The sequence below is a fragment of the Kwoniella shandongensis genome, chromosome 14 (genome assembly GCF_008629635.2).
Source record: "Kwoniella shandongensis chromosome 14, complete sequence".
Lineage (NCBI taxonomy): Eukaryota > Fungi > Basidiomycota > Tremellomycetes > Tremellales > Cryptococcaceae > Kwoniella > Kwoniella shandongensis.
The window spans coordinates 106671-122908 of NC_089300.1; the positions used below are offsets into that span (position 1 = coordinate 106671).

General features: G+C 50.3%; 6 protein-coding genes across 6 annotated transcripts; 3 read left to right on the forward strand and 3 right to left on the reverse strand.

The window, feature by feature from the left end:
• Positions 1-1064: 1064 nt before the first annotated feature.
• CI109_107127 (uncharacterized protein) lies at positions 1065-2266 on the forward strand (the record flags this gene model as incomplete). Its single annotated transcript, XM_032003584.1, has 4 exons — positions 1065-1320; positions 1398-1523; positions 1602-1732; positions 1823-2266. The coding sequence occupies 4 exons, from the start codon at positions 1065-1067 to the stop codon at positions 2264-2266; spliced, it is 957 nt and encodes a 318-aa protein (XP_031861997.1).
• Positions 2267-2492: 226 nt separating this feature from the next.
• CI109_107128 (uncharacterized protein) lies at positions 2493-3577 on the reverse strand (the record flags this gene model as incomplete). The annotated part of the gene is made up of 6 exons (XM_032003585.1): positions 2493-2573; positions 2704-2754; positions 2841-2917; positions 3114-3177; positions 3297-3394; positions 3565-3577. 6 exons carry the CDS (start codon positions 3575-3577, stop codon positions 2493-2495), a joined length of 384 nt encoding a protein of 127 aa, XP_031861998.1.
• A 649-nt stretch (positions 3578-4226) lies between these two features.
• Positions 4227-5370, reverse strand: CI109_107129 (vacuolar transporter chaperone 1; the record flags this gene model as incomplete). Its single annotated transcript, XM_032003586.2, has 7 exons — positions 4227-4270; positions 4322-4346; positions 4459-4556; positions 4675-4711; positions 4871-4949; positions 5095-5144; positions 5332-5370. The coding sequence occupies 7 exons, from the start codon at positions 5368-5370 to the stop codon at positions 4227-4229; spliced, it is 372 nt and encodes a 123-aa protein (XP_031861999.2).
• A 1906-nt stretch (positions 5371-7276) lies between these two features.
• Positions 7277-9883, forward strand: CI109_107130 (uncharacterized protein; the record flags this gene model as incomplete). The annotated part of the gene is made up of 2 exons (XM_032003587.1): positions 7277-8602; positions 8672-9883. 2 exons carry the CDS (start codon positions 7277-7279, stop codon positions 9881-9883), a joined length of 2538 nt encoding a protein of 845 aa, XP_031862000.1.
• Positions 9884-10810: 927 nt separating this feature from the next.
• On the forward strand, positions 10811-13620 carry CI109_107131 (malate synthase A; the record flags this gene model as incomplete). Its single annotated transcript, XM_032003588.1, has 12 exons — positions 10811-10987; positions 11290-11384; positions 11555-11640; positions 11736-11799; positions 11851-11922; positions 11985-12335; positions 12396-12509; positions 12571-12775; positions 12877-12980; positions 13060-13123; positions 13187-13255; positions 13393-13620. 12 exons carry the CDS (start codon positions 10811-10813, stop codon positions 13618-13620), a joined length of 1629 nt encoding a protein of 542 aa, XP_031862001.1.
• Positions 13621-13819: 199 nt separating this feature from the next.
• CI109_107132 (uncharacterized protein) lies at positions 13820-15830 on the reverse strand (the record flags this gene model as incomplete). Its single annotated transcript, XM_032003589.1, has 2 exons — positions 13820-15021; positions 15077-15830. The coding sequence occupies 2 exons, from the start codon at positions 15828-15830 to the stop codon at positions 13820-13822; spliced, it is 1956 nt and encodes a 651-aa protein (XP_031862002.1).
• Between the last annotated feature and the right edge of the window lie 408 nt (positions 15831-16238).

Below are 16238 nucleotides of genomic sequence, written 5' to 3' on the forward strand. Positions count from 1 at the left end.
AAGTTAGGTGGAGCTTCGATCGGTGTCTTGTAGGGAGGGATGTATATGTACACAGAGCTGCGAGAGTGGATGAATGTGATGAGCAACAAGACGAGACGAGACAAGCAACAGATCTACCAAGAGACATTCCTTGACTCACCCACAAAGTGTCCGTCTGTCAAAACGATGCTTCAGTAGATCACAAAGCAATGTTGCAAGTATGATACTCTGTTCTTATAGGTGCGACATCCATCCCCTCTATATATAGCAGAATTGCCACCCACTACTAACTTAGATGTCCCATCGCACAGCCATGACCAGCTGTTGCATCGCATCAACATTTAGACCCAGAAACAGACTTTTGAACCGCAGCGCCTCATGCGTCATTACGAAAATCAGGCACCGCATCCATTGTTCAGTGTGTTGCAGGAGACAGAGCGAGAGCCGGTATTTATCTCCGAATTAGGGGGGCGGGGGGTTTTGAAAGCCAAGTTGAGCTTGGCTCCATTGCCTCTCACTTCGGAAAGCCTGTAAGAGAACAAGAAGTGCTGAGAGGGGGTGCTGCGTATCACCTGATTCCATCTCATGCCGGGACAAAAGAACAAGAACAAAGAACAAGACGTCATGATTTTGGTACTTCTTGGTACAATTCATGTGGCGCGGAAGAGTGGATTTTCGCAGCCATGCAAGTGGACACTGAGCGAAGCTTGCAGGCTCTTTCCCAGTTGGAGCATACGAATATAGTACGGCTAGCTGTTCATGTCTATGGGAAAGTCTGGGGAAGACCATGCGCCGCGGTCTGCAGCAGTCCGAAAAGAGGCTGTGATAGCAAGCTCCGACGGGAAGCAGGTGGTTGCGGATTACGTATGGTGCACGGTACGGTTCACAGCATTGAGAGAATGATACTTTAATCGATCCCCTCGTTTGATTTTGGAACCGTTCAACCTCCACCTGAAATTTCCTCGTCCACAACAGTGACACTGCAGCCCATATTGAAGTGTGTAAAGTAGACATATGCATTCAATCCAACTAGTCAACAGCACTATCATCAGCATTTATATCGCTAGTCCAAGCAGTCCACCAACATGCCGCTCTACAAGATCACCGAGAAAAGACTGAAAAAACGAGAATGGGAAGATGAGACGGGAATCACAGCTCTTAAATCGAAGATGAGAGAGATGGGAGAGGGGAGCGCAAGTGGTAGTGGAGAAGAATGGAGTGATGAGTCGGATTCAGAGTCCGGCTCGGACGACGAAGGGGCGGGGTCAGTATCTGATGACGATGATGATGATGAAGGCAGCGAGGAGGAAGGCGACGAAGAGGATGAAGATGTCGATGGAGGTATGTCGGATCAGCCTTCCTTGATGTATTAGACTATGTAACTCAGTTTACTGACCCCTTGATTTGCTCCGCAATAGAACTCGACTCGGACGCCGAAGACTTTGATGAAGGATCTTCTGACGACGACGGCGATGAAGAGGGAAGTGTGGGCGGAAAACGGAAACGATCCGTTTCAGTATCGGACGCAAGTGATATATCAGATGGTATGTCAGTCCGTCGCCTGCTCATACTCGCACTTCGTAATCCGGATCGGACCATCAGACTGACGTCTGATATTGTAGATTTCTCGAGAACGGTGGAAGAGACTCTTGAAGACCCAATATACACCTCTGGAGAAATACAACGATGTGTCTTCTGTCCAGGGAAGCTGTTGAAGAATGATGGGATGTTGAAAGATCATCTGGAGAGTAAGGTAAGTGCAGCAAAGCCAGATTATCCCTCTTTGTAGCCTGGACTGCTTGTGATTGCAAGATCGTGGCTGATCTGAGTTGTCCCGCTTCAGGCTCACAAACGTGCTTCGAAACGATTCTCAACACACATCACTGCTCATCCTCCTCCACCCGGCTCAGACCCGCGAGAGATTGTCGAGCAGATCCTAGACGAGCTGGAGGAAGGTCCTATCCCTTCTGCACCGAGTGCCAGTACCAAGGAAACAAGAGTAACACAGGAAGGAGCGAAGAAGGAGGGGAAATCGATGAGTAGGAAGGAGCGAAAAGAGCACAAGGCAAGATTGTTGCTTGAACAAAATAATATTACTGGTGCTGGGCAGGAAGCTAGCAAGTCGGGAGATGGAGAGGGAGGATTGAATCGAAAGGCTAGACGGTTGTTAGCTGCTCAGCAAAAAGGAGAAGGGAAGTCTGACTCAGCAGTAAAAGGACAAGAGGGAAAGAGTGTAAAGGACGCCAAGGACAAGTCGACAAAGGTCAAGAAGCAGAAAGTCACTTAGGACACATCCTCTATTCGATATTGAGACTTCAGTCTTCCTTGTACAGCTGACAATGTGATGCACATAACGACCCGTCATGATCAATCTGTACGCTTCCATAAAGAACGGTCGCATCATTACTACTTCACATCGCGACTGTCCATCACATCACGTCACGTCATCTAGCACTGTCCCTCCACGTGTGTTCCACCGACTGTCGGGTCCAGTCGAAATTGCCGTTCCACACCTAGTAGTTGACGCTCTTGAGGTAGTCGGCAAGTTTGGCAGCAACGATGTTGGCCTCACCCGCGCTCGTAGGGGCATCGTACTGGAGAACGCGATGTATTATCAGCATATGGTTTGACCGGTGACAGCGTAGAAGAACCGCAGTGTGACACAAGCGGTTGAAGACTGGACAGTGGTGCAAGGAAGAAGCAGTACTGAGGGGCAACACTCACCTCAGCAATAAGGATAGCCTGGTTCGTAGGGAAGATGAAAACTCCTCGTTCCTGCGATGACGAAAAATCACATCAGCCTACATCCTCCTCTATATCGTTGACAGGTCCTTCTCTCTGAATAGGCACGCTCGACTTACGCCTTTTCGTCCGATCACTTCGTCAGGGTTGGCTTGGATGCACATGAACTTGAAGCCGTTAAGGATGATACCGCTCGCTGTGGGGCAGGAATCGATCGTCGAGGAGTTGACAGTTGTCAAAGGGGAGTGGGGCGAGACGAGCGTAATGGGTTCAGACAAATTGCCGGCCGATGTGCAGAGGAGTTGAGTGGTATCGAAAGGACATAGGAGAAATTAGAGTATTAAGTAATTAGCTTGAGAGCTCAATCGTACGCATGGTAGGATACAACCCACCTCGAATGGAATCGGGCTGTGTGAAGTATGTCCTCACAACAGCATCTTGCTCAGATTGCGAGAGCTAATTCGAAACCATTACAATCAGCACCGCAACTCGGAATGAGAAGAAGAGCGCAGCGGAGCAGGCACAGCGGTATAGAGACCAAGGGAAGAGCAAAGAAGAGGAATCATCCAACTCACGTTGTATCCGCTTGAAGCGGCCCAGACACCACCCTGTTTACCGAGGATAGCAGCTTTTGAGACCTTTCCAGTGGCCACGAGGTGATCGTCGACGTAAGCTGTCACACGTCACGAATAAGATCAGCTCATGGACGTATTCGGAGTGAGGTGGTGAGACTGGACTCGGTGGCAAACGGGTCACATGGATGGAAGCAGCGGAAGGAAGTCGTTGCTAGGTGGATCGTATCGCTGATTGAGTGGAGAAGAGATGAGGAGAAACGGTACATACCTTGCCAAGACATGATAAAGTTCGTTATTCGTTCAGTAGAAAAGAGAGAAGAAGTGTGCAGAATAGAGATTGAAGAAGATCAAGGAAATAGGATGTCAAACGCAACGACTAGCGGGTGAGTAATTGGGTGACTGTGCGAGCTAGTGGGTGCGAGTGAGTACTCGTGACATATGGCATTCGGAGTAAAAGGGACAACTCCGCTTCACCATATTCGTCCACTGGTGATGCACTCTACTTTCGAGTCCCGTTATCTTACTCAAGAATCATGTAAAGCACAGCACGACAAGGTATACTTCAAAACCCTGGTAAACGGCTTCCGGCTACGTGCGTGGCGACCGTGTTATGGAGTACAACGTCAACGATTTCCTTCACTTGACTTGGACGGTCTGGTTAATAAGGGCGACAATGACCATTCCCGGTTTCTTTACAACCAAACACTTGATTATACAAGACCATGCATACAGACGGAAAACTTGAGAACCCCATCCTCAGTCTCCAATCTACTGGGTATCGCCTCCACTATGCTTGTCGCAAATTTAAAACGGTATGTTGCTGTCCAGCTCACGCAATCTCATGTGTGTGACCGCAATCGCCTCTCGCCCAAGTTCACAAATGGCCATCCCTACCCACTCTCCCTTTCGCTACCCGTGGCATCTATCGCTTTACTCGTAGACCGCTTTAAGAATGAAGTTGGTCACAATCGCGGCTGTATCTTAGATCAGCGAATGTGCCACGACTTCGCATCATCTCAACTCACCCAACAAGCAAATACAGAGGATAGACTGTAACGTAAGCAAAGAATCAGCATTCATGACACGTTTGACAGCACAACGGCCCCCGCATCAAGGTGACTCAGATCGCCTAGGCCGAGTGGCGGGATTCGAGACAACTCACAGGTCCAAGTCGATCATCATATGGCGCACCGGTCCTTAATCGAATCGCTCGAGCTCGCATTTGATAGACCACCAATGCGTATATCATGACCGCCATAGCTGTGGGCCGAATTACATCACAGGGAATAAATCGACGATACAGAGGAGAGAGGCGCGAGAGAGACGAATTAGCGTTGGATTATCATCGACAAAATAGTCCTTAGCAATCATAACTCACCGATGATGGTGTACATAGCAGCTGAGATCTTGCCAACCTATGAATCGTGGAGGGGAATCAGTTAATATTCTTTGGGAGTAAATGTCCGCCTCCTGGGAAGTCGACCGCCAGGGATAGTGAGGGAAGCGACGTCAAGCGTATATTGACGCCGAGCGAGGGCGGTATGTAGATAGTCACAGAAAAACGGCAAACCCACCTTGTCACCAAAGTTGAGAAGTCCTACCGCCAATCCACCGAGGACTACAGCGAAATGAAGCCATGAGAGGAACGTTCGTCTAATAATTGTATCGCATCGCATGGGACATGGTTAAGAAGGGAAGAGAGAGGAGCGAGTAGTGCGAAGAGCAGTGAGGTGATCAGCATAGACTTTTATGAGTCCGAAAAAAGAAGAAGAAAACAGGTAAGGTGGCCTCGACTCACTCGTTTGCGAAGAATACTTTAGGTTCTACTCGGACGGGAAGGGCAATGCGCTGTGTTGGCGATGAGATAGCCGAAGTGTGCGTACGATCATCGTGATTGATATGCCAGGACAGTTCATAGACGTTTGTTCGATCGTTGAGTGTCAATGTGGAGCGTATGGGTGAGGAGAGTGGAGAAGAAAAGGTCAGCAAAAGTCATATCGATTATCCAAAAACAAGCAGACGCCAAGTCCCGCACCTTCTTGGCCGTTCTTTGCAGAAGAGGTTGAGTTGACATTGTTGGTTATATACGATGACGGAGAAGGTGAAGTACGCAGATGATGATATTGCAATGTGGATATGTGAAGGTTGTTTGTTCTGTCTGTTGGGTGAAAGAAGGTGTTGAAAGTCTAATGAACGAATGCGTGAATGGTGAAAAAGGTTATGACGATAACGGGGGTGAAAGATCTCGTTGGATCATAATCATCGCACGTGCGTCGTGCGTTCCGGTCCCTAGGCCTGCCTCGAGCAAGGTTCTGTAGCAGCAAGAGCTCCCCATTGTGTTTACGTAACATAGACAGCCGTATTGTCCGTCCGTTCGAGTGGTGCTGTTGCTCCAATGCATTCAGGATTGGTATACTGCTTGAATTTCTAGGATATGGACTAGGCTGGTTAGGCAGACTATATGCATATCAAGGTGCGGAGACGTGGGGTCAATTAGAATCAAACAACACTGTATCCCTCCCATGTGCGATATGTCGGTGTCTCTTTTCACCGTTCTTCAGCGCATGACGGCAGGGCCCAATCTGGGTCTCAGTCTCAACAACGGTACTGCATAGGTAGTCAACCTCTGCTCACGAGTGTGCAAGAGGGAGAGGAGGAGAAGTAGGATGCAGAGGAGTATAATGGACCTGTCGATTGGAGACGACAGTCGAAAGACGTTTTCACTTCAAACATTTGTGAGCTGCTATCACCTCCTACAGGCCAAGCAGAACCGACCAGCACTGCTACTGGTATCTGATACTTCACGTCACCATGATAACAGGTACAACGCAACCTGAATCAAGTGCGAGACAGACCAAGACGGTGGTTGGACTGACGTGGCAAAATGAACCATTAGGATGTACAGGGAGAGGGATCGACGAGTCCGGGTCTCACTCAGAGCACTAGTGCACCGTGTGTCATATAGAGACAAAGACTGTCTATAGCATGAGAATTGCCAAGTACAGGAGGGCATCACCTCGTCTACAATCGCATCATACATCGATATCAACGTACTCTCCACTTGAGGAGTACTAGTAGAGTACTACTCTCCACACAGCAATAGCAATAAAGCAGGAATTAAGTAGAGTAAGGTACGGCATAAACGGCGTTCCGTTACCGACCGGGTCCTACCTACCTCATTACAACCAACTCTAATTCATCCACCACTTCACTTGAGCACAAACCGCATACATCCCATCTTTACACCGCCCGACCACTTCAGTTGCTTGTGTTCTTGGTGTTTCACCTCTTCTTACTCCATCTTCACATCTTCTCGGGAACCCAAAAGGATAGTCTTATCATCTTGATAGCTATCGACGACTGCATCACTCATAAGCATTGCATCGCATTACATTCATTCATTCGTTCGTCAAACCCCCGAGACGCCGAAAACGCACCAACGTTTATTGATCATTCTTTCCTCGTTGCTCCGATCATCGTGTTATAGAGTGAGGATCAATATCACTCAACAACGCATTGGTCGATCAAGCTCCATTGTACACATCTAGGTGAGTAAGATCATCGCTTACATCCAGACTCGTAAATACGCACACACACTCGTGCCAACCCTGCCAAGTACAAGAGGAAAGGCATCGCCCTTTGACCTCTTTCCATGACTCAATTTCCCCTGGACATGTGGATCATAGTGACTCCTCTTCCTTTCTCATCTCCCTCTCGATCGTTTTTAGATTGAGAGCAAGTTGGCCTTTCGTCCCGTCCCTCATTGCTTGGGGTGATATGATATACCCGACCATCTGCTCTTCGCGCTCTCCATCGGGACATGCCTGCTGACGATCAAGCTTTATACAGTCATCCGCTCATCCGACTGTCTTGATCAATCCAACACAACCCCATGTCGATCAACACCAACAGCAGCGTCGTTTAAAGTCGTTCTCTTTGTCCGTCTGTCTCATTATTCGCATCAACAGAGTCACATTACCATGTCGAACAACGCCCCACCACGACGGGCACATCCCAATCCACGCTCTGCTCGTTTCTCCTCCAACCCCTCATCAGCCTCCTCCCATGTCCTTCTGTCCCACTCCACGTTCACTTTCATCGCCTCATGGCAAGGCCAATTGCTAGTATGCACGGTCGTGCTAGTCCTCGGTGCGATTTACTTTTTCGTCCGCGAGCCGATCGATCAGTGGCGACGAAGAAGGAGAGAAGCTCTTAGTAGAGTGAGGGAGAGGGAATTGATGGAGATGGAGAAGGAAAAGAACAACGAAAAGGAGAAGGGTAGAGGAGGGGACGATGATGAGCTGGAGAGGGATGACGGGGGGCTTGGCAAACAAGGTGCTAGAGAAAGGGGGAGGGAAAAGAGAAAAGAGGTGAAGAAGAGGAAAGGCTCTTTGCTTCGACCTCCAGCAAACACCGAATCGTTGACTGCAAGCTCGATCGAGTCCTCCCCAGCTCCTCCTAGAAACGACGCCACTTCTCCTATCCAACAGAGAAGGTCATCGCACTCACCGTCTCCTGCGTTCTCCAAACAACGTTTGAACCCCGTTCCCATACGAGTGTCGAAAGATGCGAACGAGTTGTCAAGCGATGCTGATGTTTGTCAATCGCAATCTGCACGAGTCATAGTTGACTCATCTACCCCTCCAATCTCACCGGGGGGGGTGCCGCTCCCGGGCTCGCCCACAGCCGGACCATCAAAGTTGAATGAGAAGGTCGAGTATGCCAGCTCAAACGAAGGTGCAGAGGCGACCCTCGGTGACACAGCTGCTCAGATCAAGACCAAGCTGGATGGGTTCTCGATCATACCGGAAGACGGATACTTACCTGTGCAGACTCCTGCAGGAGGCAAGAAGAAGAAGCGGAAAGGAAAAAGCGGAGCTGGCACCTCGCAGTCCGGTGCAGACAAAGGGCTATCCGATCATAGCTCCTTGAATGATGGACGTCGCAGCTCGGTGGATCCTGGTCTCGCGACATCTCCCGACATCTCGCCGGACCCCTCAGTGCTTCCGCCGCTATCGTCCCAGCCACTGCCAACAACCGTCACTCGTCCTCGACATCAACGCATATCGAGTATCACGACACGCCTCGATCTCACTACGCAACAATTGCGAGATATCGTGGAACAGAGGGATGATACCATAGAGGCGCTGCGAGGGGAAATCGGGCTGGCCAAGGCTGAGGAGGCGAAAGCTAGGGAGGACGCGACGCGGGCTAGACTGATCGAGGATAGATTGAGGGCGGATCTGGACAAGATGAAAAGGATCACTCAGAAATCTGACAACGAAGCGAGACGGCGAGAGCAAGATGTAAGTGACTGTATCCTCTTGTCAATCAAGCGAGATCGTGCTGATGTCATATCGAAAACGACACAATAGATGCAATCACGACTGGCACAGCTGCATCAGATGTACACCTCGGCGATCCAACGCCTAGCATCTTTCGAGATAGCCCTGCGAGAGCATGGCGCGTCAATCCCACCGCCGCCTTCACCGCTCCCTCTACAATTCCCTCAGAACAGTCCCATGCCCATGATGCCGATGAGCCCTTATGCTCCGAGTCCCGGACGAAACACGCCGATGGGAGGAGTATTCATGCCGTATCCCAGTCCGGGCGGGTACCCGTCACCAATGCTCCATTCTGCAGCATATCATTCGCATTCGCATGGTCAGTCTCATTCAGCATCGCCAAATCCGTTCCGGCGATCAAGCGGGATGATCAACGGGCTTCACCCTGGTTCCCTAGGTTCGAACGATACCGAGGTTTCGAATCTTGCTGGTCCGTTGACTCCTGGTATCTTGAGCGGAGGTGGTCTGTATGGAATGGATATCGGCTCAAGCACTTTGCCCATTGGAGCTGTAGTTCTTCCACCTGCCGGATCAGAAGAGGCGAACGGATCTCGACAATCCCTAGCGGAGAGGCGAAGATTTAGTATCGAGTCAACTGTGTTGAAGAAAAAGGTCAAGGACGAGAAGGAAGCGAGTGGGGAAATCATCGAGGAGGAGAATGGAACTCAACAAGTCAACGGTGCGGATGGCACGGAGAACGGAATCGACCCAACGAACAATGGGCATCCCGCTAGTCCCAGTCCTGTCTCAAGGGTGAACGGAGGCTTACGAGTCCTGCACGACGGTGCGAACGGGAACGTGTACTATTCGACCGAAGATGGTCAGACCGCTTCATCCCATCTCGACACCAAGGATGGTAGCGATAATCTCGACATCGAGAATGTACCGGACCTTGAAACGGATAACGAGCAGACCTCCTCGCTCAGTGCAAGTGTGAGCGGCACTCTAGCCTCGGCATCCTCGAACGGTGATGGCGAGTCTGACCCTTCAGAGCGAGAGCGAGAACGAGAGAGAGGACGGGCGATGGTCATTTCCGAACCGATCTTCGCTAGTCTCGCCCACACCCCCGAGCAGATCGAAGAGATGAGGAAGATGAGAGAAGAGGCGGTGAGAGAGAGGCAGAGGAGTGCGAGTCTGTCAGCTGGGAGTGGAGGTGGGAATCAGAGGAAGCATGTGGGCTTGGGGATGGGCGGACTGTTGACCCCAAGTCCGAGTAAGAGTCCAGTGCCATTGAGGGATTAGGTCGACGAGGCGATCAGGAATTTGATCGAGGGACTCAATTGGGTGTTATAGCTCATTGCCCTTACGTACGTCTGGGGATGGGTCAGCCACTTTGTCAACATGAGGAAGCTGGTGCATGTGGAAAGGACTTTTGAAGGTGGTGATTCTGCGTTCTGGAGGAAACGGACAATATACATACAGTACAAGGCCGAGAGGTCGCTTCATTTCTGTCTCATTTTCCACATTCACGGCATTTGCGTACTATAGCAGTCAGGTTGACGAGGGTACGATATTGTGAGAGGGGATGTGCATATGCATGTGTCTGAGTCAATTCACATGCGTAATGATCATGAGACTACTAGCCTAACTGGCCCAGACAGTCGAGTCGGTCAGTCAGTCTGTTTGCTTTCGAGTCTTGAGTCTTAGTAGTAAAAGCGAGTAAATCCGTTTGGACATGACGACGTTGAAAGATGAGTTTGCTATTGTGACTTTACCGGTTATCAAAATTCCCGATAAGAAATCAATGATTTGAGTGGGGTCTTGCTTCCGCTCTGACCGGGCCATTGCCATTGCCATTGGGCGGTGATGGTGGGTGATTTCCAACGATCCAACGATGCGAACCGTCTTTCATAGTCGAAGAAAGCATTCTTGGAAATCAGAATAACCGTCGGATCCCCGTGAGTGTTGCCTTCTTGGCTGTACAGAGATCTTTCTAAGGTATAAAAGCCGGACAGAGGAGGGAAGGAAAGCTGATTTGAACTCGGGATTCGAATCGGGTAGAAATAGTCTTATCTCTAACCGCAGCAAATAACCACCGTCGTCGACTTTCATATTCACGCAACATCCATCTGCACACTTCACTTCTTCCATATCACACTTCCAAGCCAATAACAACAAGCAACATTGCTTTGTATCACATACCTATCATCACAAGAAAAGAACTACACCATGTCATCGTCCGCTTTGCCCAAAGGCGTTCACCTCACCACCGGTATTCCCAAAGGCGGAGAAGGGATCATCACAGCTCCCGCACTCGACTTCCTTGCAATCTTGCACAGGACATTCGAGGGGAAGAGGCAGGAGTTGTTGAAGAACAGGGAGAAGGTACAGGCCGAACTTGATAAGGTGAGTTGTGTAAGTGAGTGAGGAAGTGAGGTATCTCGAATAGCTGCTTGTATGCCTTGTATGCGGAAAGCATTGAACAGGGTGTTGTCAGCGAGAAGAAAGTAGATGGAGATAGGGCACTGTGTGTGACAGCTGTCGGCATGGCATGATAGTGAGATCCGTCCATGCCGACTGTACAGGTGATACCAGCCCACAAGAAGTGGGCTGAAGAGGCGGAGACTTGGTATGGAAGTGTGGAAAGAGACTCCAATTGTGAAAGCTGCCGACGACAACCGCTGATCGAACCTCCTCCCAACCCACAGGGCAAGGCTCTCACATTCTTACCAGAGACGAGGGACGTACGTGAAGCTCCAGCATGGAGATGTGCACCCCCTGGTCCAGGTCTCGAGGATCGACGGTGAGTGATCACATCATTGTCACAGGGAGGGAGAAGTACTGATGCGTTCCCTTCGTTTCTCTCTCCCCTCTCTGTCCTTCCTGTTCCTGCTGATGCCTGAACTTCAATCTCTTCTTCTTGTTTCTGTCCTCCTCTCACCTTCTCGTTCGTTCCGATCTCATTTACCACAGCGTCGAAATCACCGGTCCTACCGACCGAAAGATGGTCATCAACGCCCTCAACTCTGGCGCCAAGACCTTCATGGCTGACTTTGAGGGTGAGTGAGAGAGACTATCTCTTGTCCCTTGTATCTGGAGGAAGTCCCTGCACCTCACGAATTCACTGCTCAATGGTCGCTGACACTCCCCACAGACTCCAACTCCCCCACCTGGTCGAACATGGTTCTTGGTCAAGCCAACTTGCACGATGCGATCCGGTAAGTCCGGATGTCCACGCTTGTACATAGTAGCTGATACTCGCAACACAGCCGTCAGATCGACTTTGAGATCAACGGCAAGCCTTACAAGCTCAGCGAGAACCCGGCTGTCCTTTTGGTCCGGTGAGTGGTCATGCACTTGGAAAGAGCTTGACAACGCTGATCACTTATTCTTCGTCTATTAGTCCTCGAGGATGGCACCTCCCCGAGCCTCGACTGCTCATTGACGGAGTTCCTATCTCCGGTTCTCTCTTCGACTTTGGTCTGTACTTCTTCCACAATGCCGCTGAGCTCATCAAGCGAGGCTACGGCCCATACTTCTATCTCCCCAAGATGGAGCACCATCTCGAAGCCCGACTTTGGAACGATGTCTTCTGTCTTGCGACCAGTCATCTTGGAGTGAAGCAGGGGACGATTCGTGCCACCGTCCTCATTGAGACTTTGCCAGCGGCATTCCAGATGGAAGAGATTCTATACGAGTTGAAAGAGCACTCGGCTGGTCTTAATTGTGGTCGATGGGACTACATCTTCAGCTTGTGAGCTCTTTGGCCGTACCGCATTTATGTTCAGGAGACTGACATAGTGTTACGCCGCAGTATCAAGAAGCAACGAGCCCACAAGAACTGCGTCATGCCAGACCGCTCTGACGTTACAATGACGGTGCCGTTCATGGACGCGTATGTCCGACTCCTCATCCAGACATGTCATAAGTGAGTTATGCACCCACAACAGCTCCGTTTTATCTGATCGTATTGTTGACGATGACTTCAGGCGAAAAGTGGCAGCGATGGGCGGCATGTCCGCTCAGATTCCCATCAAGAATGACTCGGCTGCCAACGAACGTGCTATGTCCAAAGTCCGAGCAGACAAGTTGCGAGAGGTCACGGCTGGACACGATGGGACTTGGGTTGCGCATCCAGCTTTGGTAAAGATCGCTCTTGACATTTTCAACGAGCACATGAAGGGCCCGAACCAGGTGAGTGGTGCTGCACCTTACACTGTTATTGCCGGACAGGGCGGTTTCCCCGGATAGCAGATTGAAGCCAAAGAACATACGCTTACCGTTTTCATCATCAGTACCACGTCAGGAGGGAAGATGTCGTTGTCACCGATATGCAGATCGCCGACTCGACCGTTCCCGGTAAGATCACAGAGCAAGGTGTGAGGGACAATGTCTCGGCGTGAGTTGTCGCTTTAGATGTACTCTCTGGTGTGCTACCGAAACGATAGCTGATTGTCGTCGTCAACGCCCGCTCTTAGCGCCCTTTCGTACTGCGCGTCGTGGATCTCGGGCAACGGTTGTGTCCCCATCAACTACCTTATGGTGAGCGGACCATCGCGGCTTCTACACGAGGTAATCTGCTGACGTGCAACATTGTCGTCGTAGGAGGATGCCGCTACCGCTGAGATTGCTAGGGTTCAGCTCTGGCAGTGGAGCAAGTACGGCTCAAAGACTGTGAGTGTGGCCCGTCTTGTTCGCACATCTCACTACCTTGCAACTCCATCATGTGTTTCTCTCACGATCCAGTCCGCCTTGTCAGCGCGATCTGCGCCTACATATTGATAGCTGACAACCGCCTGTTGGTTCACTAGGACACCGGCAAGACCATCTCCCCGTCTTACCTCCAACCCATCTTCTCGGAAGAATCTGCCAAAGTGTCCAAACTCCCCGGTATCGATCCTCAACACGTCAAGATCGCCTCAGAGTACATGGCAGGACAAGTCAAGGCTCAGTGGCCTAGCGATTTCTTGACTTCGGACTTGTTGGGATATTTGGAAGGTGTAGGTACGGTAGGTGGTCAGAAGAAGGCTAGTCTCTAAGTGGACGTAGTGTCGTCTGTAGTTTGGAGATTTAGTAAAGGTCAGAAGTTGTTTGTATGAATCAAGTCTGGTAAAAGTGTAATTATACGTTGATGCATTCGTTATATGGTCAATCTCGTATCGTTATTTCAACAACCCAAATGTCTTCTCTGCGTACAGTAATCCCACCTTGTACTGCTATCATCGTTCCCTGTTCAGATCACTCCCCCTCTTCCAACTCATCATATTGGAGGATCTCCAACGTTCCCACACTGCCAAAACCTCTTTCTTTCCTCTCACCTACCATTCCAACTCCACCATTTAGGTTCAAAGATTGTACAGGACCAAGTCGTAAGATACTTGACATACTTCGAACACTACTTGGCGAAGAGAGAGGTTGAGGATCGTCTGGTTTGTGGAGTGGGAGATTTGTAAGAGGGGGAGGACGAGGTCGGAGTTTGGTCTTGGGATCGATCTTGGAGGTTGGAGATGTTGGAGACATGGACGATGTAGGAGACGTAGAGGATGTGGAAGTCGGTTCATCTGCAGGCGATCGGTGGAGAGGGTTCGACACAGTCGTATCTGCCCTGTCGACAGACGAGTTGGTGTCGACTACTTGTACAGGTGTGCGTGTCGTCTTTTCTTGGCCATCACTGTTCAAGCTCGGTGTAGTCGTAGTATCTTGAGATCTACTGGTCTCTTCCTGCCCTCGTCTAGCTCCACGTCCGAGGTCACGCGTCGATCCGTTCACTATCGAGCTCGCAGATCCAGTAGTAGACGGAAGGTCTTTCATCTGTAAAGTATTGGATCTCATCCTCGTACCCCGTTTCATAATGGATTGGAACCTCTCATTGTGCAGTTGGAACGGATTGGCATTGGCCGGCCTTCTCGTTTCCACTTCCACTGGCGACACTACCTTTTTTCCTCCTCGTCGTGTGAAGAGTGACGAAGCGGATCGTAAAGCTTCCACATATCGAGGTGACATTAGCCCCGGAGTCTGCGTCTGCGTTTGCGTTTGCGGCTCTTCGTCTGTAATTTCTTCGTCTCCGTGAATGTGATGATGTAGCGCCTCATTGCCCGTGGTAGTTCTACGATGGTGTGAGGTGGTGGTGGGGATGTGCATAAGTTCAGATAGGCGATTCTTCACTTTATCTGCTTGACGACGAATTGCGAGTGATCCACTAGGTTGACCGACTACCATATTCTGGGGTAGTTGACCACCTGCGACTCTATGTGTTGTTTTGAGAGTGGAGGGAGGTGGGTGGGAGAGATGTCGGAGGACTGATCGACGACTAAGGGATAACTCGGTATGCGTGTAAAGCGGTCGAGGGGCTGAGTTCGGGTTCATGTTCGAGCAGCGGTTCGGAGGGTTCCAAGGAGGTGGGGAAGAAAGCTCGATCGGATTGACAGGGTATTCATAGTCTTTTCCACGAGTCAGCGTTCCGGCTGCGATTCAGTATATCATACCAAGACTCACTGATTGTGACCTGGTCTGCAGGGGAGTTCTCGTCATCGTCAAGGAAGGAACTGACATCTCTCAATCCTTCTCCTCTCGAGCTCTTCCTTCTTTGCGAGGAAAGATCGATATTCGTCCCATTCTCGTCCAAGAACTCAAAAAGAGAAAGTATCGATGCGCTAGCTATTGTTTCCGATTCCCCTACCGGCGGATCTGAGTGCGAGTGCGAGGTTGGACGCCTCTCGTCTTTTGATGAAAGGACGATTTGTCTCTCGTGCGGAGTCGCATTGTCCGGCGTGATAGGTACAGCTCGATTCGAAGTAGGTGGCGGGGAGAGAGATTCCGTATCAGATGGCTCGCCAGGGGACAGCGGTACGTCTGAAAGGCTCGGCGAGGTAAAGGCAAGTGGAATAGGATGCTTATCATCGTCGCGATCATGATTGGTGACCGTCTCCCCTTGTTGGGGAGCACGGAGGGATTCGTAGAACCCAGGCTTGGTAGAAATAGACAGATAGACTGGTTCTTTGGACGGATTATGATCACTCTCGTGGGTTTGAAGATGAAGATGTTTGGATTTGGGATGGAACGATACTGGCATTTCGAGTGAGCAAGCTGGGATCTTGACGTCGATCGTGGGTGAAGAGGGGGAAGTTCCAACCGAACAGTCGTTTGCGATGATAGGACTTATCTGAGTTGGATTCGAGGTCGGCGTAAGGATCTTGCGAGAAGAGAAGAGGCGGGAGGGTGGGGTCAAGATTGAGAATGAGGAAGTCATATTGCAAGCTCTAGCTAGGATGGCGACAGCCTAGTCAATTAGAAAGCGGTATCACTACAGAGAGGGTGTATGAGTACAATCACAGTACGTCTTGCGAGGACGAGTGAGCTTCCCGACTTTGAGCAGATAAAATCATGATCGAATCAGACAGTACAATGATGAGTGCTGCGATCAGACCCCAATCAGTAATAGCAAATTGCAAGCCAATGTCACAGCCCTCTGAATTGATAACCTTGTTAGTTGATCTTCTGGATCAGATGACATTGCGTGACTTTAGAAATCATTCGCGTAATGGTGGTATCCTATAGCGAAAGTGATACGTCTCGTACCTGTCTTGCAATTTATCCAAGAAGGAAATGATGGTGGATGGATGGACGGACGTAGGGGGCGGTTGTGTGTCTCACGTCG